At 55.7% G+C, this 27996-nt stretch overlaps 1 protein-coding gene across 2 annotated transcripts; it reads right to left on the bottom strand.

Annotated features, from left to right (window-relative positions):
* Positions 1-24: 24 nt before the first annotated feature.
* On the bottom strand, positions 25-26424 carry CRYBG2 (crystallin beta-gamma domain containing 2). 2 transcript variants are annotated; one of them, XM_088022551.1, is made up of 22 exons: positions 26233-26424; positions 24093-24162; positions 21834-22525; positions 14660-17288; positions 14168-14215; positions 13979-14091; positions 13686-13815; positions 11669-11808; positions 10715-10841; positions 10435-10470; positions 9965-10101; positions 9679-9805; positions 9235-9374; positions 9011-9137; positions 8786-8818; positions 8578-8690; positions 5285-5414; positions 3834-3973; positions 3351-3474; positions 1648-1806; positions 320-479; positions 25-209 (listed from the first exon to the last, which is right to left on the bottom strand). In XM_088022551.1, the coding sequence occupies exons 1-22, from the start codon at positions 26346-26348 to the stop codon at positions 121-123; spliced, it is 5580 nt and encodes a 1859-aa protein (XP_087878677.1). In that variant the 5' UTR covers positions 26349-26424; the 3' UTR covers positions 25-120. The 2 variants fall into 2 exon arrangements, with proteins under 2 accessions (XP_087878677.1, XP_027969352.2); XM_028113551.2 differs by lacking the exon at positions 26233-26424 and adding an exon at positions 24914-24935.
* Between the last annotated feature and the right edge of the window lie 1572 nt (positions 26425-27996).

Below are 27996 nucleotides of genomic sequence, written 5' to 3'. Positions count from 1 at the left end.
GCACAAAGATGAGGGCGCCTCGGAGCATATTAGAAAACAGCTTTATGTTACAACAACAACAAAAAACCTATAAAAACATTCCATCCCAGGGAAAGCCTCCAGGGCTGGGGAACGGGGCGGTCAGAGCACATGGACGGTCCAGATCTGGGACGCCCGGTCCTTGGCCAGCTCCCACAGCACCGCATGGTCCTGGTCATAGCCCCGGCCGCCTGGGGGAAGGGGTGAGAGATGGGGAGATGGTCAGAGATTGTTGAGGACCCCACTGGCTGCAGCCCCCCCCCCCCCCCAGGTGCCTTCTCCCACATACAGGCCCCCTTACCCTTCACATCTAGGATCCGGCCTTCAAACATCTGGCTGCAGATGTGGCCCAATTCACTGATGCTCCACGTCTGGCGGGGCAGGCGGCTCTCAGCCCACAGCACCGCCTTGGAGCCTGTGCTGGGGGGCCCGATCACCTGCAGGCTCATGGTAGGGGCCACCTGAGGCCCCAGGAGGTCATCAGGGACTCGGCCAAACCCGACACCCTTAACACACACCCAGCTTTGAATCCTGGCTCTCAGGGACTGGGACCCTCGGCAAATCTCTTGATCCTTCTGCGCACTGGAGTCCCTGGGGATGGGAACCTCTGAGTGCTGCCTGATGCAAGCAGTCCATGTGAAAAACCATAAAAGTTCTGGAAAAATAGCTCCTCCAGGAAGCCTCTTGTGACTGACTCCCAAAGCACAAGACTTCGCGTCAGACAAGCTTCCACACACTAACTGCCTGTGTGACTTTCAGCCTGTTACTTAACTTCTCTGTGCTCCAGTTTCCTCACCTATAAAACAGAGAGTAGAGTAAGACCTGCCCCATAGTGCCCTCTGAGAATCATACGAGGCATTCATGTAGAGGGCTTACCACAGCACCTGCCACAGAGCCAGGTTCTCTTTCGTTTCAAGTAAGAAGCAAAGCTCCTTCCGTGGCCTACAAAGACCCACACCCCCGTAACCTTTCTGACCTCCTCTCTCTTGCTACTTCCCTCCCTCCCTCCCTTCACTGCCTCCCGTGAGGGGAGCCGGCTAGTCCTGTTGCCAGGCAGGTTCCCACCTCAGGGCCTTTCCGCTGCTGTTCCCCCTGCGGGGAGCATGCTTCCTGCAGATACCTACATGGCTGCCTCCCTCAAATGCCACCTTCTTAGGAAGGGCTCCCCTTGTCAGAGCTACTGATACTCCTTGTTTCCCTTTCATTGATTTTTCCTCTCATGCACTTCTCGTCCCCTAACGTACTGAGGTATTTTACTCATTTAAATGGTTTCTGTCTCTCCCCCACTACGATGTGGCTTCGGAAGGGCAGGTGCTCGGGAAATGTTCGTGGAGTGAATCTATCCTTATTAATAGGATCCAAGGTCTGTCCCAGGATATCAGAGCTGGGAGTCCCCTTAGAAGTATCTGGTTCAATGCTCTCGTTTTGCAGATGGGGAACTGAGGCCCAGAGAAGAGCCCACATGGCCCAGGGGAGCAGAGCCCGCAGTCTTCCCCACCTCCCCAGGGTCCTGGTAGGTGTGTGTCTCTCTCTGTCTCTCTGGCCCGAAGGCAGGTCCTGCTTCCCCACGCAGGGAACCTTCGAGTACCTGGGGCTCTAGTGTTCCCGTCCCAGTCCCTCAACCAGTACCTGGTTCTTCAGCAGCCCACGCTCGTAGTACCAGACGGAGCTGCCTCCCGCTTGGGGCTCGGAGACCACCACACGGCCTGCCTTCATGTCCTCCACGTGGTCTGGCACCGCCAGGAATCCCCTCAGTGCGGCATTCCAGAGGCGGAAATAAACCCGGCGCTGGGGGGGTGGGCAGGGGGAGCAGAGAGTGAGAGGTCCCCAGGGCAGGGATGCTCCCAGCTGGGCACCTGACACCCTCAGCTCGGGAGCCACAAGTATCCCCAGCCCCCCAAGCCCTCCCTCCTGCCCTGAAGCCTTCCTTGGCCCTGCTTCTTCTCTCACACACGTGTATCAGGGGTGCATCCGTGGTGCTCACGCATGACCACAGACACCCGCAGCCACATGCACAGGGACACACTGGCAGAGACGCCCCAGGTCCACGTGGTTGGGCAGAAGTTTGCTGCAGCCACAAACCCACAGACACACGCAGCCATGCACATGCAGCCCCCCTGCCAGCTGACTCCACACCCCATGTTTGCCTGGGTAGGTATACAGACATGCGCACACACACCCGTGCTGAAGAAGAACACTGGCCCGGGTGTGGGGCAGACACCCAGTTGTCACAAATCAGACCAGGCTCTGCCACAGATCAGCCAGAGGTCTTGGATCGTGGTGATGGTAATAATAGAAGAACCACCACTAACGTGTGCTGAGTGCTTACCCACTCAAGTATCGTTCTAAGAGCTTTACAGACATTATTTATCTTCAGTCCTTAAGACAACTCCATCACATGTGTTATCCCCCATTTTATTTCTTTTTAAAGATTTTTTTGGGGGGGCTTTTTTGTAAGCAATCTCTACACCTAACGTGGGGCTCGAACTCACAACCCTGAGATCAAGAGTCGCACGCTCTACCGACGGAGCCAGCCAGGTGGCCCCTACATTATCCCCATTTTAAAGAGGTCCATGGAGGTACAGTACTTGCTCAAGATTGCAGAGCAAATCCTTTTCCACTTCTGTGGACCTTTATTTCCCCACCTGTAAATGTGGGGGCCAGAGATAACCTCCAACCTTTCTTCTAGCAATGCTGTCCTAAGAGTCTGTGAATTTAGGGGCCACACAAAGATCCTCATACAAGGACACACGCTGTCTCAACAGTGGCACAAAAGCAGGCACGTGTAGTCATATACACACCTCCCACACAACCACATCACCTCCATAGCACAGACACATGGATACAAATAACATCACAGCCACGGAAACACCCCGAGAGGGAGTGCGCGCGCCCCATGGCCATGCCTCCACATCAACGCACATGTACATAAGTGAGAAGCAGGTCCAGACATGCGCTCTCAGACCTGGAGAAACCCAAGTGTTTCCAGGTGTTCCAGTGTTTCCCAGAGGGAGGCACATGCGATGATTTTTAGTCCTAAGTGGGTAAACAGATGGCTAAAAATTTAATGGTAATGTATTTATTATAATGCCAATTAAAGAAAAATCATACACACACATCAAACCCATGATTTTATGGATATCAGTCCCTGGCATAAGGATAAAGGGAAAAAGTGAGTTGGTTTAGAGAAAAATATTAAGTAGATAATGGTTCAGGAGGAACGACGATGTGGTAAAATTGTGACAAAAGTACCCAAATGCTGAGTTTGGGAAACATGGGAAGCACACGGCCCAACAGACCGGCACAGACACACAAGCTGACTCGCTACGCACCTGCTTGATGGGGTAGAGGGAACCCACCCTCTGCGTTCCGCTGTACGTCAGCCAGCTGGTGATTTCGCAGCTGCCCGCCAGCCACTGGCGGCCCCGGAAGTCACTGTGCTCACACAGCACCCAGCTGGGCCCCGCAGGTGCCGGAGATGCAGAGAGGAAGACAGATAGACAGACAGACAGGTGGAGGAGAGGCACAGATGTCAGAACATTCTCCACCTCCTTTTCTCTCATGCTGAGACTCCTCTGCCTGGTGTTAGGGTCCCGAGGGAGGAGAGGGGGGCCGGGAAGTGGATTTCGGATTTGCAGGGCAGAGGAGGGTCCTGGAGGATCCAGGCTGGGGTCCAAGGCCCTCCTCACACTGCCCCTCTCCCTCCCTCCTGGCTGGGGGCAGGGAGGAGAAGGGAATGGAAAGGGGCAAGAGGCCAGGGACCCAGCCCTCACTCCCTAGCAGCCCCTGCCCTTGAGCTCCCCCAACACACTCACACGCCCCCCCTGATCCGCACGGACAGCACGTGGTTGTTGAAGCCCTCGGCTTGCAGGCTGCGCACCTCCCTGTCCAGCTCGATCTCCTTCCCCTCAAAGCACTCCAGTCCATACAGAAAAATGGAGGGCTCTGAAAAGTGCTGGGGCCGGGGGCATGGAAAAGCGGTGAGGCTGAGAGAGCCCCAGCCCCCACCTCGGCCCCAAATTCCCGATACTCCAATCCCCAGATCCGTGTTTCAGGCCCTCTTCCCTCCTGAGCTCCTCCCCACAGGGCCCTGGACTCCTGGACACTGGCAGCTGGGTGTCCCCCAGATTCTCAGATGCAGCATGTGCCCGAGTGGGCCCCCCATGGCCCCCTCAAACCTCCTCCCAGTGCCAGTTAATGGTGCTTCTAAGAGTAGTAATTACAGCAGTAATTATAGTGGTTCTCGTGTATTCAGGGCTTACCACCCGCCGCATTCTGTGCTAAGTGCTTTACCTGATCTCACTATAACTTCTCAACAACCCTGTAAGGTAGGTGCTGTTATTATCATCCCTGCTTAACAGAAGGGGAACTGAGTCTGGAGAAGATCAAACCACTTGCTCAAGTCCCTAGAGCTGGGCTTCAGAACCAGGTCTGTCTGCCGGCAGAGCCCAACGTGTACTTGTAAAGCTTGGACTCTGCAGCTGGGCTGCCTCGGGGAGAACTCAGCTCTGCCTGTCACCACCTTTGGGGCCTGGAACAAGTCACACGGCCTCTCTGTGCCTCCGTTTCACATCTGGAGAAGGGAGCTGACGGCAGTGACAAAGCTCATCAGATTGAGTGCAGGGGAAGCCTTTTACACACTGCCTGGAGCTCGGTGGTCACCGTCTGCTGGGCTGCCGTGCCTGGCCCACCCCTTCCTCCAGACTCCGGTTCCTTACTATGGCCAGGCCGCTTCCCTCCATCTCCTCCCTGGCCCAGGGTCCATCCTCCCCCCCTCCCCCCCCCCCCCGCCCCTTACTGGAGTGGCAACCCTACTGCCTTGTCCCCACCCACCCGAACTCCCCACACAGCGGAGCCAGCTCTCTGTCCCGCTCCCTTCCACACGGAAGCCCCTCTCCGCAGTCCGGCCCCTGCCCCCAGATCACCTGGGTGCTAGTCCCTCCTGTCCTCAGACCACCTCTATATCTGGTCACACCACTGCCTTGTCATCTTTATGTCAGTGTGGCCATGGGTTCCTCGAAGGCAGGGCTGTGTCTGACTTATTTCAGCATCCCCAGGACCTGTCACGGTGGGCGCTCAATAAATCTCTAGTAAAGTCAAACTGCCTCTGAAGCCACGGGCTCGGAGGGACCTGGGGTGGTTCTGACGATGACTGGCTTCAAGCTCCAGCAGCCTAGCCAACAGTGAGAAGAGACCCGGTACCCGGCATGCCCTCAGCAGCACCTCCTGCCCCAGGGGTTGCCTGGACCTGGACAAAGTTACTCACCAGGGGTACCTTCTGGAGAGAGCCCAGGACTGTGGAGGCTAGGCAGCCCATGGCTGTGAGAGTGGGGAACTCGCCCTCGGAGAGAATGTGTTGGTCACCCTCGAAGTTCTTCTCATCAAACAGGATCCAGCTGGGGAAGGGGAAGAGTAGGGGGATGTGAGGAGGTATCTGAGCTTGTCACATCCTGTGCTTGGCCTGCCAGGCCTTCTGAGATGCGGCAGAGTGGAGGCAGACTTGATTGTGAACCCCCCCCCCCCACTAGGCCATGGGAGGTCAAGGATGAACAGGCCCTGCAGCAAGAGACTGAGGCCAAGCCTTCAGAAATGACTGGATGAAATCATACTGCCCCTATGGAGGGAAATTTGGCAATATGAAGCAAAACTCTATGCATAATCACTCAGCAATCCCATTTCTTGGAATCTCAAAACCTCCTTCAAAAACCTGAAATGGCACATGCACAAAGTTCTCCGTGCAGTGTTGGTGGCCATTGCAGAGTGGAAGCAGCCTAAATGTCCATTAACAGGGGAGAGTTGATTAAACTAAGAATGTAGAGTATAATAACATAGCAGTAAAAAGGAATGAGCAAGAGCTCTTAAAGGGATATAAAATGATCTCCAAACGGTTAAGGAAAAACAAACAAGGGGCAGAACAGTGTTTATAGTATGCTTCCCTTTTGAAAAACTGAGATATAATGCACATACCATAAACTTCATTCTTTAAAGTGTACAATTCAGTGGTCTTTAGTATTCGCCAGGTTGTAGTACGCTTCTTTTTGTGTAAGAAAACGGGGGAAGGGGGCAACACATATATTTGGTTTCTATAGTTATATACAAATTTATATATGAGAGTATATTCCCTTATATTTTCAAAAAGAAACAATGGATGAGTTACCTAAACACTGAAAAAACAAAAGATTACCTATGAGGGAGAGAGGGGAAAAGATCATAGGGCTAGAGATAGGTCCTACTGATTGACTTAGCTTTGGAACTGCTCTGGACTGAATGTGTCTCCCCAAAATTCATATGTTGAAGTCCTAACCTCAAATATGATGGCCTTTGGGAAGTTCAGATGAGGTCAGGAGGGTAGGCCTCATGATGGGTATACTGTCCCTGTACAAGAGGAAGACACAGGAGCGCTCTCTCCACCACATGGGGACACAGGAAGAAGGCAGCTATTTGCTAGCCAGGAAGTGAGCCTTCGCCGTGAGCCTTCGCCGGGGAGCCGAGAATGGGCCTGCACCTTGACCTTGGACTTCCCAGCCTCTAGAACTGTGACAAAATAAGTTCCTGTTGTTTAAGTCTTCCAGCCTATGATATTTTGTTACAGCAGCCCAAGCTAAGACAGGGACACTGTAAATTTGTCATGTAATTAAAAAACAATTAAGTAAAAATGGAAAGTATTCCAAAAAATTTAAATAAATTAAATAAAATAAATGAACCTAACTGTATATCAGGTTGGTGGCATAACCATACGAGCAAAAAGTATTATTTCAAATGTCTTAAAAACGATATTTTGAACTGCACATACCAAGTGGGATGTTGGTGAATGTCCTGAGGACAAAAAGAACCACAGAGAAATCTCAAACAGCATTCACTGCTTTTTACTGTTAGTAATATTAGTATTATAGTTTTTGGAAACATCCAGCTTCCATCTAAATACCATTGGAATCGGAGTCCCTTGGCAGATAATTAAATCCAAGTTTAGGGCAAAAATGTACAAAATGATCCTGGAGCAACTTACTGTACCAGGAAAACAAGGAAATTATAAAAAAAACTACTGGAGTCACATCAGAAGCAGACAATTTGAAGGGGCTCCCCTTTGTCAAAGAGAGAATGATTAGAGCACACAAAAGAATAGTAACTCCAATGGACGGAGGCATTTCAATTACATAGAAATCCATGAGTTCATAACAATATTTAAAAAATATCTCATTAGCTCTAGAGGTTGCTAGAGCACCAATTCAGAAATTATTCTGAAAATTGATCAAGAGAAACTGATCCTTGGGAAAGGATCAAACTGCCTTTTTTATATAAACCATTTTGGGTAAACAAATAATAGAAAAGGGAAAGCTCTTCTTTATAGAGGTATTCCAGCCAACATATGTAGAAGGAATACCAAAAATCTTAAAATCATCATTTTGTAACCTCTAAAGAAATAGAGGGTCTAGGCAATTATCATCACTGTATGCTAATACCATTAGGTGAGAGGTAAATGACAAATCTTATTTTGTTTAAATGGCATATCTTACAATGTAGGGATCTTGATATCATTAAAAGTGGGACAACCAGGCATGTGCCTGAGGTAATGTAGTAAGAAGTACAGGATACCACCTATATAGTCTTGCCAACAGAACAATACACCCCGAATCTCATCAAGTCTCCAGATCTACCAGTTTACAGGAAATATCGGACACAAAGGGAAAAAAGGCACCCGAAGGAAGCAATAAGCCAAATTCAGAAGATGGGAAACTTACAGGGCAAATTATTGGTTTTCTTTTCTTTTTTGGGAGGGGGAAGGGGGGACGCAGAAGGAGAGGAAGAGAGAGAATCTCAAGCAGGCTCTACCCCCAGCATGGAGCCAGACACAGGGCTCCTGGGGGGCTCGATCTCACCACCCTGAGATCATGACCTGAGGCAAAACCAAGAGTCCGTGGCTTAACCAACTGTGCCACCCAGGCACCCCTACTGGTTTCTTTAAGCAAATGAATGATATAAAACAAAAAGAAAGGAGCGGAACTGCTACAAATTAAAGACCAAACTGACCAAAAGCAATGTGTGGACCTTGTTTGGATCCTGAGAAAAACAAATCAATTTCACAAAGGCACTTTTTTAAGACAACGGGAGAAATCTGAACATGGCCTGGGTATTAGGTAATACTAACAAACCACTGTTTATTAGCTGTGATAATAAATTATGGCTATGTGGGTTGGGGACAGTCTTTTCTTTTTAGAGATACATATTTAAGTATTTACCTGTAAAATTTTATGTTGGGTCAGGGATTTTAAATGCTCCACTAAAAAAAAAAAAAAAAAAGGCAGAGAGATAGATGAAACAAGATTGGAGTTCTTTATCCTATACTACCTACAAGTTTTACGTTTTCCATTAAAACTTTATTTTGCTTGGTTTCCTTTAAGATTGAATGATTCCGGACAGAATAGCTCATCTCAAGGAAGCCGAAGGAAAGAAATCATTTCAAAGAAAGACCTTCCAGCAGCCTGGATTTCCAAGTTGAGTTAAGCGCTCCGGGCAGGTGCGGCAGGTGCGCCCCGCCTCTCGCCTCCCCCACATCCTCACCTGCCCCCGTGGACACGGCAAGACTGGACCTGGAAGCAGGCGGGCAGGGAGGTCTGGTCATCCTCGAAGGAGATGTGGTCGCCCAGGAAGTCGGGACCGGAGAAAAGCTGAATCTGCAGGTAGAGACAAGAAGAGCTGAGAACGGAGAGCGATGGAGTGAGACAGAGAGAATAGGGAAGAGGAGACAGGCCCCGCACCAGCTCCTTACCTTTGAGACAAAGTGCAGATTGTGCTCGCCGACCTGGAGGGAGGGCCCAAAGTTTTGGGACTTAAGGAGGGTGCCAGCCTCTAGTCTCAGTTTCCCAACTCTTTCCACAGCAATCCCATCGCTCAGGCCCGTGTTAGCTCCGCCCCTTCTCAGAGGCCCCGCCCCGCGCTCCCCGCAGCGGTGGGCCCCGCCCCCAGGGCCCCGCCCTCCGCGGCTGGCGCGCACCTGCAGGATCGGCTGCAGCGAGGCGAGGGCGCTGTTGCCCGCGCCCCAGTCATCGCAGTTGCGGTACACGCCCTTCTCCAGCACGTACTGCTCCCCGGAGAAGCCCACCTTCTGATAGGCCACCCACCTGCAGGGAGGGCGGGGCCCGGGTCAGCGGGGCGGAGCCGGCTCCTCCGAGGAAACCGCTCCTGGCCCGCTTCGCTCCCGGAGCCTGGGTCACTCACACGCCGCTGAGCACGTGGATGGCCTGCGTGTGGGGGCCGTGTCGCGCCAGCTCCACGTCCGGCAATGGCTCTCTCACCTCCACGCCATGCCCCTCGAAGTCCATGGCCTCAAACAGCACCACGGCCGGCTCCCCAAAGTCCTGGGCCCCAGGGATAGTCAGGTCTCTCCTGCCCACCCACGGAAATCCCTGGGAGTGCCCAGACCCCGGGGACGCAGCCCACCAGGGGACTTTGCAGTGAGGCGATCAGTGTGGACTGGGGAAGAGCAGTCCGAAGGCAAGGGGCAAGACCTCAGGGAACACTTCCAGGTGCCCTGGAGAACTGGGAAAGAGGACACAAACTCTTCCCTCAACAGATTGTACTTGCGGGGGGGGGGAGGTTGGGGCGGGGGGGATGTCTGGCTGTGGCCACAGGCAGAGGGATGGCCCAATTGCCCTTGCTTACCGTCCGGATGACCCGCAGGGAGGTCAGCCTCTCGTCAAAGCCTCCCCAGTGTGACCAATCAGCATACTCCCCCTCCTCCAGCAGATACTGGTGGCCCCGGAAGCCTGCCTTCTGGTAGCCCACCCAGCTGGGGTAAGGCGGGGGCAGACAAACAGACTTGTTCAGGAAGGCCCACGGATGTGTAAGACAGCTGCCCCCACCCTTAGGCAGCCCGGGCCATTCCCCAATCTCCATTGTAGAGGCCAGAAGGGAGGATGAAGTAGGAGAAAAGTTTCAGAGTCCTCACCAGCCCCCAAGAACTCGCAGGGACCCCACAGAGGCCAGGTGGGGGCTCTGGCTGTCCTCTGGCTGCTGAAGGTTGTAGATGTCTCTGCTCACTTCCCAGCTCTGGCCCTGAAAGCCTGTGGCCTCATAAACCACAACCTGGGGGAAAGAGGGTGGTGGGGAGCCATCTGGACTGAAACACACCCAGCCAGCCCAGGGAGGCCCTGCCCAGGGATAGTTGGCCCAGAGCTAAGTCCTCCCACTCTCACTAAGCTCCATTCTCTTAGGTAACTCCTGTCTCTTCTCTTACCTCTAACCTCCTTACACACCAAAAGCCAGTTCCCAGTGAGCCCATAGGATTCCACCCTCCCAAACCCAGCTTCTGTTCCCCAGCACTCTCCTCCCCTGTCTTCTGGTCCAGGCTATGAGAGCCACACGCACATTCACATCCCACCCAAAGGCCCTCTTTGACCCTGCAGCGCAGACTCTTACCTTGGGCTCCCCTGGCTTCTCCACACTCGGGCAGCCCTGCAGAGGAGACAGAGCTGAGACACCAGCCCAGAGGTAAAGGAAGAAGACAGATGGGGCTGGTAATCCAGGATTTACTTGATCCTGAGACCCCTGAAAATGGCCAACCCCCTGTCTTCCCTCTGCCCCAGCCCTTGGGCTAATTCCCCCTCTCCCAGATCCCATTCTCAGCAGGAGGCCCCCAGGCCCTGCCTCTTCCCCCAACCTGCAGGACGAGGTTAACTTGTGACCACTTGCCCCTTACCAGTCGCATGGGCTTCAAGGAGCCCACCCTGGGGTCTGATGTACCCCAGGCCTCTGAGGTGGGGTACTCTCCAGGCTCCAGGATGCAGGGAGTGTCTTCAAAGAAGGGTTTGGGGTACAGCAACCACCTGGTGGGGGGGGGAGGAGGCAGAAAGGCAGCTGTAGCCCAGATACCCAGGGACACAGATTGGTGGATGGGGGGAAGGTTTAGAGGGGAGAAGAAGGTTTAGGGGAAGAAGCCCCCATCAAGTCAATGCTGGAGGATATTTCAGACCCCCATAATCTCTTGCAGTAGCCACTCACTCCATCCATCCCCCTTCCTCTGGCCTGGAGCGCTCTAATTTCTCACAGCTGGAGAGTTCTTTCCTGCACACATACCTGCTTAGGGGCCCCCAGTAGTTCCCCGTTAGCCCCACAATATAGTCCAGCTGCACCGAGGCCCTTTGATCTGTCCCCCTGCTATACTCCTGGCCCTCACATCTCCCCACCTGCTGCTTTCCTGGGCCAGACTGAACTTTCAAGTCTTAGATCTCTCATCTCTGGGCCTTTGCGGGTGCTGTTCCATCTGCTAGATCTTCCCCATTCAGTTAACAAATATTTAGGGGCACCTACCCCATGCCAGTCCCTGCTTCAGGCATCAGGGAGAGAGTAGTGAACAAAACATAGAAAGTCCCTCATGCCCTGCTCTCATTATGCTGAGATTCTTCTGCAGCCAACTCATCCCAGCTGAGGTGTCTCCTCCTCCAGGATGGCTTCTCTGACCTCGGGTTGGTTTGGTGCTTTTCTGTGCTCCCCAATCCCGGGACTCTGATCACCACTGCCTTCGTACTTGCACGTCCCCTCCAGTAGACTAAGCACTTCTTGAGGGCAGGACTTGTGTCCTGTCACCTCTGTGTCCCCAGCACCCAGCACAATGAATGTTAAATGAAGGGATTCCAGAATTGCCCTGACTCACAGTCCTGCAGAGACAGTGGCAGATGCCACCTGCAGGGGCCTCTCCGGGTCCTGGGAGTCCTCCAAGGCATCCGTTAGCTTCACTTGCTCCCCCTTGAGGCCGTCTTCAGAGTACAAGATGATCTCTGGGCTAATGTAGTCCTGCAGGAGAGAGGTGGAAAAGGGAGCGTAAACAGCCCCCCTCAGAGACTACCCCCCACCCCGCCCCTAACTGCTTTCCCAAGCCTGTCCAGCAGGGCACTCCTGGGAGACCTTTGTGGCCATCTCCACAGAAGCCAGAGGGTGACTGGAATGTTCTCCGCAAGGTGCGCCAGACAAGCCTGAGAAAAGCCATCTCTTTGGTGCTCGACCTTTGGTACCTGTGACCAGAGTTCCCAGCAGGAGTCTGCCAAGTGCCATACGCCGTTCGCCTTGCCTCTGGGTAGCCTGATAATCCAACCCAGAGATGAAGAGGGTGGACAGCTCTTTCCTGAGTCTAACTTTGACTCTTCCTTTGTAAACAATTCCTGCCCTAGTCCAGACTGGCTCCTACCTGCATCTCACCCCGGGCAGCAGTGGATCCTCTCTGCATTCTGAGTGTTTCTCTCCCGCTAAGATCATTTCATTCCCTCGCTCCTTCGGCAAACGCTTATGAAGCCCCTACTGAGTGCAAGGCACTGTGCTAAGGGCATGTTCTACTCTGTCTCAGTTGGCCCTCCCAATGGGCATTCTTACTCCATTCACAGGCTAGGAAAGTGAGGCTCATCGAAGTTAGGCGGCCTGCCTGAGGGCACAAAGCCTGGACGTAGCAGGGCAAAGAACAGAGCAATGTAATTTTTGTTCACTGTTGCAACCAGCACCTCCCACGAGCCTGGCACACGCTCGGCACCCAATCCATGCGGAATGAATGAAATGAAACTAGGGTCGCCTGACTTCAGAGCTCTCGTTTTTTCTCTTCTATCTCGTTACTTCCTACATGAAGATGAATTTATTGTGAGAAACTCACACTAAACTGTCCACAAACATTTGTGTATTTCTGGAGAGGCTTTCAAAACCATTCCCTCCTTGGCATAGCTGGGCCACTGCCCTGGTTAAGACTCGTCAGCTCTCGCCCTTTTACCAGGAGGATTGCAACAGCTCCGTCTTGGAGTTATATGTACTTTAATTAAAAAAAAAAAAAAAAAAAAAGTCTGATAGGCCCTGCTTTTAGAGTTAGGGCTTTCTCTTCTCCCTAGTGGCCAAGACGGTTTTGTCAAGCTTAATTTTGGTAGTTTGTAAATCTGTGGTACGAAAACAGTATTGTTTTTTCCCACTTTACAGATATGAAACTATCATGTTGACTGTGCCTTTTCAAACCACACACCTCTCCCTTCAAATTCAGATGTGCCCCTCACCTGGAAATCACAGCCCTGCCTGGTCTTCCTGAGTCCTGGATTTCTCCTCCTGGCAGCCAGAGGAATGTTTATAAATCCCTAATCTGATTATATGCTTTTCCTGCTTCAAGTCCCACCCTCATACCCTAGCTTGACCACGAGTCCTGCAGGGCAGAGAGCAGGTCTCCTCCACCCACCCACTGCCTGGCATGGTGCCTGGCACACAGCAGACATTAACCAGTATCTGTGAGCAAATGAACAAACATCGTAGCACCTTGGGTCTGACCCTGGGCCTGAGATCCTGGGCCCGGGGCGGGGGCGGGGGGCGGGGGCCGGCACCCACAGCCTCGCTCCCAGCCATTTCTGTTGCTCTAACTGAACCCGTGTCCAAGTCCCGCTCAAATTTCCGCAGGCTGCTCTCCCAAGCTGGGGCTTGGCCTCTGTCTGCTCCCTGTGTCCCCAAGCCAGGCCGAGCACCCCAGAACTCCTTTCTTCCACAGGTTGGGCTCTGAGGTCAGGAATCCATAGTAAGCCCCCTTCAGGCTCCTCACCCCTATGAGCTCTCCCGGCCATTCCGACTCCAGGCACCTGGGGCTGTCCCCCTCCTCAGGGCCTGGAGCCTGGGGAAGACAGGGCAACATCTGGCGCCCACTCCCAACCACTCACGCAGACAACCCGCCTCAGGGAGCCAATGCCTTGGGTGCTCCACGCTGGCCCCGAGACTCCTAAATCCGCATCTCCTTCAGGCACGACCAGCTTCCGGCCCCGGAACTCTGGCTCTTCGTAGAGCATCCAGCTGTGGGCACAGAGACCCAGGGTCACTGGTGGGGAGAGGAGGTAGCCACAAAGCAGGGTGGCTGAGGGGGTTTCTGCCAGGTTGGCCTAGGTACTTCTCACCACCCTGACATCCCCCAGGTCCACAAGCAGCCCCCTGCCTCGCCTTGGCAGTCAGCACTCACCAGCCTCGAACCACCCTTACGGAGGCCACGCGGGCCCAGCCGGAGGTGTCGGCAATGTCTTCCCAGACCTCCCTGCTGCTGCCTTGGCAGGCAGGCTCTGAGAAGAGGATCATCTGGAGAGGACGCAGAGGGAATCCTCAGGCCTTGTGCCCAGCTCCCTGCCTCCCCCATGGCCTCCCGCCGCCTTACCTTTCCAGGCCTGATGTTCGGCTTGCCCTGGGTCTTCAATGCTGGGCTCTGGCATGGAGGGAGGTGATAAAAAGTCTTACTTTTTTGTGTGGACTCCTTACTGCCTCCCTACAACCTGTCATTCCAAGGATCCCACATGTTCCCTATTGGCCTCCACTCCCAAAGAGCTGGCCCACAGAGAATGTCACCAACCTCCAGGAACCTCATCACCCCATTCCAGGGGGTGAATGCCTATCACTCCCCTTCCCCAGCTTCCAAGAGATCAGAGCCACTAAGCCCTTTGGACTCCACATCACAAGCCTTCTGCGGTGTGAATAGGGAAACTGAGGCCCAGAAAGATGTAGCTTGTATAAGATCACACTGAACTAGACATCAGACCCAAGCCTCTGGCTTCTGGACACTCTCTTCCCAGTGCCACGATCCTCATATCATCCAAACCCTGCCCCAGGTGAGGCCAGGAGCCCTCCCTTGCTCATCGAAGGCCTTACTCACCCACCCCTCCGGGGGCCGGGCACAAGCAGGCTTCTCCAACAGTGGCCTTTCGCTGCACAGCAGGGGCAGCTGTCCTGGCACCTTCCTGAGCCCCGGTGTCATGTGGGGTGGCAGAGCTGATAGTTTTGTGCCCAGTGGTTCCGAGGCGGGGGCCTCCTGCGTGGTGGGCACCAGACCACCGAAGAGAAGGCTGCCTCCAAGACGGGAAGGGGGCCTGCCCCCTGCTTGCCACTCTGGCCCCAGCTCTAGGTGGGGGCCCTTGGCATCTGCTACATGTTTCTTCATCATCTCCAGAGGAGAACAAGAGACCTGGGGGGGCCTCGCAGGGCGAGAGTCCCAGGAGGGGCTGGACCTGGCTTTCTCCTGTCTGCGTTGGAGCTTCTCATCGTCGCTTAGGTAGGGGTTCTCTGGTTCTTCCTCCCCCTCTTCCTCCCCCTCTTTCTCTTCTAGTGTGGGTGCCTCCTGGGGGCTGGGTCCCAGCACCCCTGGTCCGGGCTGGTCCTCCTCGATGGCAGGCAGCGTAGCATACATAGCCAGGTAGGAGGAGCGGGGGGCTCGTGGCAGCCGGTGAGTGCGGAGGATCTCGGGGGGCTCCATGCCCCGCAGAGTGTCCAGGAAAATCTCCAGGTCAGCAGCCAGGGCCAGCTCCTCCTCCCTGGATGTCTCTGGGAGCATCTTGCCCTCGGTGGAGTCAGGGACAAGCTGGGACTCCAGGCCGGCCTCTACTCCCATCAGCGCTGGAGCAGGTGGGCCTCCTGGGCTGGGGGACACCTTGCCCCCTGAGGAGGGGGCAGGGAGAGGAGCAGCATCCTGGATGGCCACTTTCTGGGTGGGAGATGGGGCAGCAAAAGCACCAGAACCCTGGACAACCTCTTTTTGGGTGGGAGATGAGATGGGGCTCACTTCAGAGCCCTCAACAGCCTCTTCCTTTTGGGGTGATGGGATAGTGGAAGCAGTCAGGCCTCGAACAGCCTTGTCCTTGCTGAGAGAAGAAGCAAGGCCGCCGTTAGTACTGTGGACAGCCTCTTTTTGGGTGCTAGGGCTGCCTTCTGGGACCTGGACAACCTTGGTTGGCTTGGGGGATGAGGCGGCAGGAGCACCAGGGCCCTGCACAACCTCCTTCTGGGTGGGGGATGGGTCAGCCTGGACACCAGGGCCCTGCGCTACCTCTTCCTGGTTGAGGGAGAAGATAGGGACATTTTCAGAGTCCTGAACAAACTTATTCCTTGGGGAGGATGGAGCAGAAAGCCCTCCTGAGCTTGGCACTGCCTTCCTTCTTGTAGAGGATGGAGGAAGAGGCTGTCCAGGGACTGTAACAACCACCTCGCTCTTCACCTCGGGCAGGATGGTGGCGGGAGAGGGATCTGTGAACCCTTCCCTTTTTACAGAGGGCAGGGCCAGGGGTCCCCTGGGCTTGACAGTGAGCTGGGTCCTGGGGTGAGTGGGCACTGCAGGCTGCTCTGGGGGGCGGACTGGGTCCAGGGAGGGGGTACGGGTCTGGCGTCTGGGAGAGGAGGGTGACAGTGCATGGCCCTGAGAAATCTGGAGAGGGGGCTGGGTGGGGCTGGAGGCTCCCTGCACCCTTAGGACCCCATGGGCTCTGGAATCTGGGGCTCTGCTCTGGGCTTGGTCTGGGTGAGCTGCAGGGACATCCTGGTTCTGAGGTGGGTGAACATCCTCTGGGATGCGTGCAGGGACCACAGCAGGTTTGTCCTTTGGCTCTGCCATCTCTGTCTCAGGGACCTGCCCTGAGCCCACAACCCCTGTGCCGCCGCCCAGACCCGGACTCCTTGGCACAACAGCCACAGGCCTGGGAAGCCGGCTGGCAGGGGGGCTACGCTCAGCAGGCACAAGGCTACTTAGCAGCTCCCGGGCTTGACTGCGGCTTGGTGAGCCCTCAGCCTGGGGGTTCACCACCACCGCCCGTATGGCACGAACAACATTGCGGCCCCTCGGCAGGGCCTCACCCGACGGCACCGGCCCCATGGTCACAGAGCTGTTCACCCGTCGCTCCACGTGCCCTCCCACCACCACGGTGGTCTGCACGGTGCGTGTCACCCGACGTTCCTCAAGGATCCGGGGGCTCCCACTGATGAGACTGACACCTGGGTGGGGGCTTGGCTCACGGGGCCCAGGCAGGGGCACCAAAATCTCAGTCCTGGCCACGGCTCCCGGGTGTGTTGGCTCAGTCCTGGGCTCTGGGGGGCTGCCATCACCCTGGCCTCCGGCCTCCTTCAGCCTTCCCACTGGCCTTTTCTCCTTAGGGAGTAGCGTGTACTTCTTAGAAAAGATGGGCCCATGGCTCTGACAGCTCTTGGAGCTGGACCCATCCCGGGGTCCCTGGTAATTTACAGTCGTTTCTTCCCGTGTTGCAAAGCCATTGACTTCCTCTTGACAGTGGCTGTACTCAAACATCTCCCCCCAGGGGCCTTCTGTCTGCTCCCCCGACACCAGGGACACCTTGTGAAAACGGTGTTTCATCTCTTCTTGGGCAGGGGGCGGCCGCCGCCACATCAGCATGGTGCTCACCACTGGGGCCTCAGCCTGACCCGGGGGCCCGCATGCCTCCTCCATGTTGGGCCCCAGCAACCTGTCCTGAGGTGTCCTCAGCTCCCTGCGCTTCAGCTCCCTGCAGATGTTGCCAGAAGAAGAGAGATAGGGTCAGGGGGTGGGGAGGGTGGCTCTCGGCAGTACAGAGTAATGACCCCTGCCAAGCTCAGGCTCGGTCACCCCAGGCAACTCATTTGACTTTCTGGACCTTTGTTTCTTCATCTGTAAAATGGGCATGCTGCTCGCAGCTCTCCCACCATCTCCCCACTTTCAGACGACCCCCAATGCCAGGGTCCTTCAAGGGGTGAAGCTGAGGCCTGAGCCTGGAAGGAGAGAGAAGGAAGAGAGCAAAAAAGCCTATGGGTCGGACTCACTGGTCTATGGATGGGGCTGTAACTCTGCCCAAGGAGCCCTGGGTCTAGTCCTCCAGAAGCCAAAAACTAGAAAACCAGGCGACTGTTCTGACCCTGATCATGACCATGATAAGGGAAGGGAAGGAAAGATGGGCTGTGGCTTCCAGCAACGCTGAGTTTCCCTGACCCGATCGCTTCCTAGCTGGATGACCTTGGGCCAGCCACTTCTCCCCTTCAAGCTTCATGGGCCGGGCACCTCGCTAACTGCTTTCTGTTCATTGTCCTTCTGAATCTTCAGAAGAATCCCATGCATTTGATACCTCAAGGAATCAATTATAAACAAACATTCCCATTTTGTAGATGAGGACAAAAAAGGCTCAGAGAGGTTAAGAAACTTGACCAGAATCACACAGTGGCAGACGCAAGACTTGACCCCCAACCCTAAGCACTGGACCACCGTACTAAACTCCCTAATGTAATAATTATCTGGTGAACCAAGACTCTATGGTTTGGAGGTTTACTTTTAAAGGGGGCCATAGTAGTCCTGGAGGGACCACCCAGCCCCCACTCCAACTTCCAGGCTGTGCTGACCAGGACAATCCTATTCTGAGATCCCAAGGACCCAAGAGGTCAGGCTGTTCATCCTCAGCCTCGGGTCGAGCCTGTCTTCAGGGCCACGCCTCTCCAAGAGGCAGCCCCCAGGCCACTTATAAGGGAAGTTAAGGCCAGAAATGCACCCCTGTCCCCACCTCCCCTCCCCCATGTCTATCTTCTTCTCTCCTGAGAAGCTGGTGGAACCCAGAACTTTGATCCTGCTCTGTGGCCCTAGCAGTGACTCAGATTTTATGAGGAACAGAGATGAAAGGGGCTGAGGCCCAGGGAAGCCTGACTTGACTCCGGAACCTTGGGAGCTCTGACAGGGTCTGAGTGGCCCTGGAAAAGCCCTTCGTGGGGGGAAGGTAGGGAGCTGACATGAATCCCAAACCTTTCCCCAGACCAGAATTCCTGAGAGCAGGACACAACCAGACACCTGTGGCTCTAGATCAGAGCCCTTTGCCCGAGGCCACGACCCCCTCCCATCCTCACTAAGGAGCCCCTTTTCTTCCAACAGAACCTTGTCCTGCTTGCTGGGACTACTGCCAAGGAACTTCACCTGCTCACTGAGCCCCCTACTGAGTCTCCTCTTTATTTCTGCAATAATAATAATAACTAGGATTTCACTGAGATTCCCTGCCCCCAAGGGCATTAAGTGGCAGAGCCTGGGTTCTAAGTCATCGATTAATTGATTGACTGATTCGTTCATTCAGGGCTAATTGTGTTAAGTGATGTGCTGGGCCCTGGTTTGGTTCACCCAAAGGTGGTATCCTAGGAGTCCAGGGGTCCAAAGAACTGGACCTAAAAACAGGAACCACATTTGGAAGGCCCCCTTGGTTTTGGCAAAGCAACAAGAAGAGCTTCAAAGGAAGCCATTGGTCATCAGATCAGATACTGTAAGTGACCTCCCAGCAATCAAAATTCCACGCCTTTCTCAAGCCAGCCCAGCCCCTGAACAACACTCCTGACAGTCACTCATTCCATAAACACGTGGTCATTGGCTTCTGCTTGCACACTTCTGGGGATACAGAGGTCACCATTTGACAGCTGACCTGTCCTATCCCTGGAGGGTCATGACTGCTAGAGTGTTCTTCAAACTACGCTGGAATCTGCCTGCCCATAGCACTCCCTTTCGTCCTTGCTCTGAAGACACACCCCAATGGCCCAGGACGCCTCTCCTAGGCTAGCAGAAGTCCTCATTCCCAGCGCCCTTTCTTCCTCAGGGCCCCAGACCAGAAATGGATCTGTTGGCAGGGTGACTCTGACCTCCAAACAAGGTGTGTGGGGCCGGGAAAGGGAGAGGCTGAGGAGGGGGCGGGGGGAGTGTGGGAAAAAGCATGGTCTAACCCAACAAGTCCTGGATTCTCCCCGCTTACCTGTGAGTCACCCCCAAACTAGGCCAAACCAGTCCACAGGCCCACAGGCTCACAAACACATGCTGCATCACAAAGGCACACACTGACACCAAGACGGACCCCGGCGCGGGCCCACCGCGCCACACGGGCACCAACCCAGCGCACACCTACACAGACTCGGTCAGACAGAGTGACACACGCTCAGAGACCCAGGGGACACACGAGTCACACACACACACACCCAGAAACACACAGACACAGTGACACATGTCCACATTCACAATACACACGGTCAACTCGCAGTCCTCCTCCTCGTGAAAGCCGCCTGCCCTCAAACACACACGTGAACGCATGCGCGTCTTACACAGCCCCACGGGCAGCCCCGACTGTGCCCTACCTCCCCGCCCCCCCAACCTCGGCCAATCCTGACCCAGGAATGCTTCCCCCAGAAAGGGGTCACAGAAGGGATGATATCCCCGGAGGTCGGCTTCCGGCCTCTCTAAGTGAGCCCCTCGCCTCCAGCCAGAGTCTGTCATTAGCTACCTTGTCCCAAAATAGCCAGGGAGCGGCAGGTCGCGCCTGAGTCCCCTCAGCTAAACCTGCTGCTTCTTCCTTCTCCTCTCCAAGGCCTGTCTCCTCTGTCCACCTTCCCTCTCTCTGCTCTCCCAGCTGGGGCACCCGAGAAGGTCCCTGAGCCAGCCTGGGTCTCACCTCTCTCTCTTTCTTGCGACAGGATGACATACCCCGACTCCTGCTCCGGGGCCTGGGCATTCCTGATGCTGCCAAATCCATCTCCACGGGGTCACTGAAAACCCTGTACAGCAACCACTCAACCCTCCACGGACGGCACAGGGCCAGCAAGGCCTCTGGGAGAGGCAGGAGAAAGTGGTGCTCAGAGCACAAGCATCCAGGTTCAAGTTCTGACCCCTTCCTTCACTTTCTAGCTGACTTTGGGCAAGTGATATGACCTCCCTGAGCCTTAGTTTCCCTATTGCAATGGGGGCAGGCAACGAGATTAGTCCTGCTTCATGGGGCTTTCTGAGGATTTAAAAGAATTATGCTTAGGGGGCACCCGGGTAGTACAGTAGGTTAAGCTTCTGACTCTTGGTTTTGGCTCAGGTCATGATCTCAGGGTTGTGGGATCCAGCTCTGTGCTCAGTAGGGAGTCAGCTTTGAGAATCTCTCTCTCCCTCGCCCTCTGCCCCTCCCTCCTATATAAGCATGCTTGCTCTCTCTCTCTCTCTTTCTCGCTCTCTTTAAAATAAATAAATAAATCTTTTAAAACAATAAAAATAAAAGGAATTATGCTTAGAAAACAAGCCATGGGGCCCCGGGTGGCTCAGTCAGTTAAGCATCTGCCTTCAGCTCAGGTCATGATCCCATGATCCTGGGATGGAGTCCTGCATTGTGTCGGGCTCCCTACTCAGCAGGGAGCCTGCTTCTCCCTCTCCCTCTGCCTGCAGCTCCCCTTGCTTATGCCCCCCTGCCCGTCAATAAATAAATAAAATCTTAAAAAAAAAACAAAACAAAACGAAAAACCAAGCGAGAAATGACAGCCACCACCATCATCATTAGGAACTTTTCAGAGCCCTCTTTGAGCCCCAGTGCCCCTTCCTGGTGGCCCTAGAGACATAACCCCCTCCTCAATGAGTTCTAGGGGACCCACCCTTCTACCTCTGGGCCTACCAGGCAGATCCAGGAGAGTCATTTCAACGCAAATAAAAACTGAGGCTTGGGAACCTCGTGCCTGTTCCTGTGGTCACCACCCAAGGGCCAGGTGGGGTCATTATTGCTGCGACTAAGGCGTTAGTAACAAGCATCCCTGCTATTTGGGTGGCCCAACTCCCTGGAGTTCAAAGCATGTCCTATGACCACCTCCTCCTTCCTCACCTCCACCTGCAAATCTACTCAACAACTCAAGGCCCAGAGAGGTTAAGCAGTGTCTATGGCCTCTGCCACTCCAGCTTTCCCAGGACACCCAGCCCTTTGGCTGGGCACCTATTCCCAGGCTGGGTCTGTGGGGGGTATTGCTGAGGAGAAGGTGACCCTCCCCCACCCCCTCCATGACAGGCTATCCCTCTCCTCAGGTGGACAGAGGAGAAGAGTGGCAATAGTCCCTGGGAGGTAGCCTGTGGCTGAGGGGAGGGAGAGGAGCACAGAGCAGGGTGGGCAGGAGATGGCAGAGTCAGCTCATGCTCAGGGAGCTGAATGAATGGGCCTTGAGTGGGAAAAGCCCAGAAACCAGGCAGAAACCCAAGAGGGGGCGGCCAGGCCAGTTTCCCCTCCCGCTGTCGCCCCATGTGGGGACCGACCTCTACTCACTGTCTGTGTGGGGACCCGGGCGTCCAGTGGGCCCAGCGCTCCTGTTGCTGGGCTGTGGCCTCTTGATGCGTCGGGGCGCTCAGCCGGGGCTCCGGGGGCAGGTCTGTCGGGCACCCCGTGACGGGGCGGGGCCCCTGGGGAGGATCCTGCCAGCCCCTGGATTCCTCAGGGCCGCAGGGGTGGAGAGCTGGTTGGGCCGGTTTAGGTTCCCCACCCACCTCCCCAGGTGCCTGCCGGTGCCCCTGGAGGGTGACAGTGATGTGGTAGCGGGTCCTCCTGGCAGAGGGACACTGGTGTAGGGTCCGGGCTGGATGTGGCAGGGCTGGCCCTGGTGTGACAGCCTTGCCCTTTGCCCGCGCTGCCGTGGGGAAGGATGCTGGGCGGGGCAGCAGGTTTTCCAGGTTGCCTGGTGGCTCAGGCCTCACAGGCACCTCGGGGTCAGTGCCTGGGGGTTGCAGGCAAGTGCAGCCTGGGGTTCCTTGCTCCAAACTTCCAGGAGCTGGCACCGGGCATGAGGGGCTCTCCAGTCCCACGGAGACATAGTTGGCCAGGTCAGAGGCACTGCCCACAGCTGGCCTCTGTAGGCGCCCCAGGGGCTGAGGGGGCTGCCCTGAGCTGTGTCGTCTCCTCCAAAGCCAGGAACCACGGCTCCCTGCCCAAAGGTCCCATTCTGAGCAGCTGTGGGATTGGGCCTAAGGGAAAGCAGAGGCAGGGGACTGGTGACAGCACTTCTCCCTACCCTCCAAGCACCCTCATCACCCTTGACTGCCCTCCTGGGCACAGCAGAAGCTGAACGGGGCTCTGACACCAAGCAGAGCTGCCCTAAGGGCCACGAGAACTGGACAAAGGGTAGAGCTCTGGGAAGGCGCTCAGCATTTCACTTACCGCCTTCCATTCTGCATATGAGGGAAGTGAGGCCCAGAGAGGACACCGACTCGACTAAAGTCACTCAGTGAGGGCTCAACTCTCAGACCAACTGCCACCTTCCCAGGCATCCACAGGCCTCTGGCCCTTTGGCAGCAGCTTCTCTGGGGATTAGGGGCTGCATGGACGTGCCTGGTACGAGTGTCTGTGGCCTCTGCCCACTCCAGGCTTCCAGAGAGCCTGTAGCCAATCCCCGCCACCCCAGGACCCTCGCAGCCTGAGATTCCCAAGCACGCCTGGGAGGCACCTGGGCATAGAGATGTACCTGGGCCATGAGGGATCCAGGGAAGAGGGTTCCCCTGAAAGTGCGACAAACCTATCTCCATCTGCTATCTTCCCCTGGAGCCCAGCCTGGCTGTGGGAGTGAGGGGAGAGGGCCATACGGACACTGCTCCCAAACCACTAATTTTCAGGGACAGGTTTGTGTCCTTGGCAATAGAGGAGCCAAGTCTGGGGTCAAAATCCTAGCAGGGGCCCTTGATCCCAAATACCTCGATTTACTCATCTGTGAAATAGGTGCAGCCTCTTGCTCCCCAGGGACCAAATACCTCAAGAGACAGGAGGGCACCATGATTAATATGGGGGCCTGGAGCCAGGCAACCCAGGCTCAAATCACAGCTCTGCTACCTCCTAGCCACAATCTCAGTTTCCTCGTGTGTAAAATGGGTATGATAATAACAGCACCTGCTTCCTGGGAGTGCTGCGAAGATGGTATGAGATAAGCCGTGCAGAGGAACCAGCACATAATGAGTACTCAATTAAATGCGTGTAATTACTAATGGTATTCAGGACCACAGACACATGGCTGCTTGAGCCACCGCCAGAGGAGGTCTTCTGCTCCTCCAAAGGGAGGACGCCCTGTTACCGTTCAAGCCATGGCTCAAGTCCCCACTGAAGTTGGGAAAACTGTGGCCAGAAGGTTAAACCACGGCCCAGCTTCACTGCTGGGGCTCTGTGCCAGGAAGTGGGGAAAAGGGTCCAGAGAGGAGACAAGGTCAAGCTAAAGGAGGGAGTGCAGAAAGGGGGCTCCTGGGCATAGGCACTGAGTAGGAAGCTCAGGCTTCTGGAGCATCTAGGCCCCTTGCTGGATGTCCTCCAGCCATGACTTTCCTTTTCACAACAACTCTGAGCGGCATTCTTGTCCCCATTTTGCAGATAGGGAAACTGAAGTGGGGAGTGATCTCCGCAGGGTCACACAGTGAATCAGTGGCAGAGGGAGGATTAGAGAGCTCCAGGTGCCTAACTTGTAAGTCAGGGTTCTCAGGGCCGGCCCAGCCGCTCCCAGAGCTTCTGACCCCCCACCCTCCCCTCCCACCCCTTCCGATTCTCTCTTACCTTGAGGCTGACATTGCTGGTGCTGCCCAGGCCCTGGGCTAGGTCAGGGCAGCTCCGGCCACCCCAGGGCCTGGGAAGGAAGCATAGGGAAAGGAGTGAAGTAGCCTCTTCCCCTCCCACCCTCAGACTGGACCCTGGGGCCCTCCCCTACTTCTCTCAGGGCACATAGGCAGGACGAGCTCCTGAAACCTTAGGAGTGGGGCAAGGTCTATGCAGCAGCCTCCCCTCTGCTCCCTCCCCCAGCTGTCTACTCCCCAAAAGAGAGAAAGAGACAGGAGATGAGCTTGAGACAAGAGTGGGGACTAGGTCTGTAGCAGGACCAGAATATAGAAAAAGGACAGCGCCTCAATAATTCCAAAGCCTGCCATTTGCTGAGGCCCTCCCAGCGCCAGGCTTAGCCTTAGGTATGGCGCTCACGTGATCTCCTTTAAGCTTCACAATAATCCTAGAAGGTGGATATTATGTCCCTATTTTTCAGATAAGGAAATTGAGGCCCAGAAAGGTGAAGTGACTTGCCTGGAGTCACACAGCTGGTGAGCCTGGGAGTTAGGCACTAGGACTGTCCCATTCCAAAGGCTGGTTGGACATCGTGGCACTAATGGGGGCAATATGGGGAAAAGTGCCTTGACCGCCTACCCCCCCTTCCCCGCCCCCCCCCCACCAAGGCAATCAGCAGGGCTCAGAGAGGCCTGTGCCTTAGTGCTGGAGTCCCATTACCACATCTGGTGAGAACCCAGTACAAGTGCGCGCATGGGATGTATCATCACGCTGACCCATGAGCATGCACAGTCCCTCCCCTGTCCTCCCAACCCCTGACTCACCAGCATGCCAACCCTGCCTCCTCTCAAGTGGGGAAAGGGAGGGGCAGTGCCACTGGGGCCTATAGGGCAGGTTCCTGCCGGACCGGGTAATGGGAGAGGGCGTGGCTTCCAGGTGGGGGCGGGCAGGGCAGTGGCAGGGTGTGGGTAACCCCCTGGGGCACCCAGGCTTCCAGGCTTTCCAGGGTGGCTAGGCCCTCCCCTCTCTTCCCCCTTTGGTGTGAGAGAGCAGTACAAACCCCTCCTCTCCCTCTGCACCAGCCCAGGCCTCAGGTACCCCACCCCTCCCAGGGCTGCTAAAGACAGCTGTGTCATGATAAGATCAGAACAAATTGCCTGGTAACTACACAGACACATAACACCCGGTGCCTGTGAGCACATTCCATGCTCTTTTCAGATACAGGGCCTGTGAGCCACTGGGGGCCTCTTCACTAGCCCCCTCCCAGCCATTCAGCTTTGCCATCCACAGCCTTTTTCCTTCCACTTAGACAGTAGCTATCAGTGAGTGGGCTCAGAGAGAGGAAGCAATTTGTTCAAGGTGACCAGGCCAGGGGCACCTAGGGTGAGGACGGAAGTCTGGCCCCCTGGCTGGCGGTCCTGAAATCTCCCCAGGCAAGAGAGCAGCCCAGTGCTTCAGGACCCGGGCTCTGGAGTCCGACTGCTTAAGCTCTAACCCCGCCCCCACCACTTCCCAGCTGTGTGACTGGGCAGGTGACTTCACCTGTCTGAGCCTCCGTTTCCACAACTGAATCACATGAACTACCTGCCTCATGGAGCTGCTATGAGGATTAAATGAGGTAATCCAGGTAAGGCACGATGCAAGGGGCACATAAAGGTTTATTGTTACTACAGTCTGGGATGACAGGGGAAACCGGCCCCGTGGCATCTGAGGGCAAACGCAGCGCCGTCTCTGACAAAGCAGGTGCCTGTCATGCTCACGACAAAGGGAATGCAGACCAGAGGGAAACTGGCCTGTGACGTGACAAAGTCCACAGGGGCAGGGGCAGCTCCTACGTTTGCCCTTAAACTGGCTCTGGAGAGGAAATCATTATCCACGGGCCGTCGCCTGACTTCGGGAATTGCAAAAGTTATTCCAAAGTTTCAAAAGAGCGCAGGTACTTTCTAAAGACCATGTTCACATTCATATATCCAAAATCGTGGTACACTGACACGTATATTTTTATGTTCTCCGACACTCATACACGCTTTTTTGAACATCCACTACCCTCTAACACACACACACATACACACACACACACACACACACACACTCACCCCTAGGGTCCAGGGGCGCCCCTGCAGCCCTCCTCCATCCCCCTCACCTATCCCGGGCTCTGGCCTCCTCCGGGGTCCGCTTCCCCCGGCGCTCCCTCCGGAGCCCTAGTCTCGCCAAGCCGCGGGCCAGGCGCACCCCCAGACTCCCGTGCCCCTCGGCCATGGGCAGGGCAAGACCCCGGGCTCCCGGGCACCACAGCGCTCCGGGGCCACGAGGGCCACCCGGATCCGCTCCTCAGCAGAGAAACGCCTTCTCCGGCCCGCCCGCTTGAACAAACAGCGGCCCCGCCCGCAGTCCGTGCGGGCGGGGGACTGACCCAGAGGCGGCCCTTGCCCCAGGACACGGGGTGCGTTCTGCAGGGGTCGCTCCGCCTGTGCCCCACTTCTCCTCCCCGCTCTTGCCGTGCTCTTGGCAAGGTCCGCGCTACTTCTTTAGGTCTCGGGAGGCTCCAGGGGCACACCGGGGGCGAGTGGCCCCCAAGCTGGCCTTGCACGAGGTGGGCAGGAAAGGGGAAACTCGGGCGAGCGGGGGGCCGGACGCGGGGCTGAACGAGGGTCGTCTCTCCCCCCGAGGAGGAGGGGCTAGAACGCGGGGGCGAGGTCAAGACGCGAGGGGGCATGGTCTTGTCGAGTGGATGGGGCCTAGCCCGAGGGGTTGGCCTCTGGCGCAGGGCCAAAGGGGTGACGGTGTGGGCTTTAAACCCGGACCTTGATTAGGGGACGGGAGAGGCCGAAGCCGACCCCGCCGTTGCCCCGCCGCGGTGGGCTCCTGAGAGTACTCGCGCGCTCCTGGAGAGCGTCCGGCACAGCGCGAAGCTCTCCCAGTCCCCGGGTGGCGAAGTCGCTTTCAAACCCCTGGGGGCGCGAATGGAGGCCCCTGCTGGAAGCTGGCCAGCCATTAATATTTAAGAATTTTATTTATTTTTTTTAAATTTTATTTATTTGAGAGAGAGAGAATGAGAGACAGAGAGCATGAGAGGGAGGAGGGTCAGAGGGAGAAGCAGACTTCCTGCTGAGCAGGGAGCCCGATGCTGCGGGGCTCGATCCTGGGACTCCAGGATCGTGACCTGAGCAGAAGACAGTGGCTTAACCAACTGAGCTACCCAGGCGCCCCGGCCAGCTATTATTATTTAATAATAGCTACTGTTTATTGTGATTATAACCTGGGTCTCCTGCTTCCCAGGCAGTAAATACCCTTTCCCACCTGATGCTAACTCCCGATTCCCCGGGGGTGCAGAATACCTTGCACATCTGAGGGGATCCTCTGGGACTGCAGGGAGAAAGGTCACTAGGAGGGTCCTAGTTCCTCAGTTTCTCTTTGCCAGTTCTTCCCTATACTCCTCGTAGGGCCTCTACGCCTTCTGTGGACTCCTACCTCCTTAGCCCTTTGCCTTCTGTGGTGAGTGGTCCTGGCACACAGGACGACCTCGTGTTTCTGAGTCATGAATGGACATTGACCTTGTGTTCCTGCCCCTCTACCCCCAACGGGGGGGCTCAGATCCTGGCATGTACAGAGGGAGAAGCACACGCCACCTACCTGACCATGACAAGGAGTACCAGCTAAGGAGGCACACTGGCTTCCTAGGAGCTGTGAGACAGGAAGGTGGTGGGAAGCAGCAGACATACATCTGGGCAGGTGCTGGAACATCTGCTCAGGAAAGAGAGCAGTGTGCCCAGTGCTTGGCAGTGTAGTCTGCACCATGCGGAGACCTGGAAGGCTGGACTATCCATTGGCAAGCTGAGATGGGAGGGTCAAGTCCCAGACACGGAGAAGGACCCAAATCCAGCTGATGTGGATGGCTGCAAGCACC

This window comes from Eumetopias jubatus, unplaced genomic scaffold (genome assembly GCF_037043125.1).
Source record: "Eumetopias jubatus isolate StellerSeaLion01/CBP00866 unplaced genomic scaffold, mEumJub1_p1.0 scaffold_4, whole genome shotgun sequence".
NCBI lineage: Eukaryota > Metazoa > Chordata > Mammalia > Carnivora > Otariidae > Eumetopias > Eumetopias jubatus.
Note: the sequence above shows the minus strand (reverse complement) of the source record. Positions and strands in the feature narration are given on the sequence as shown.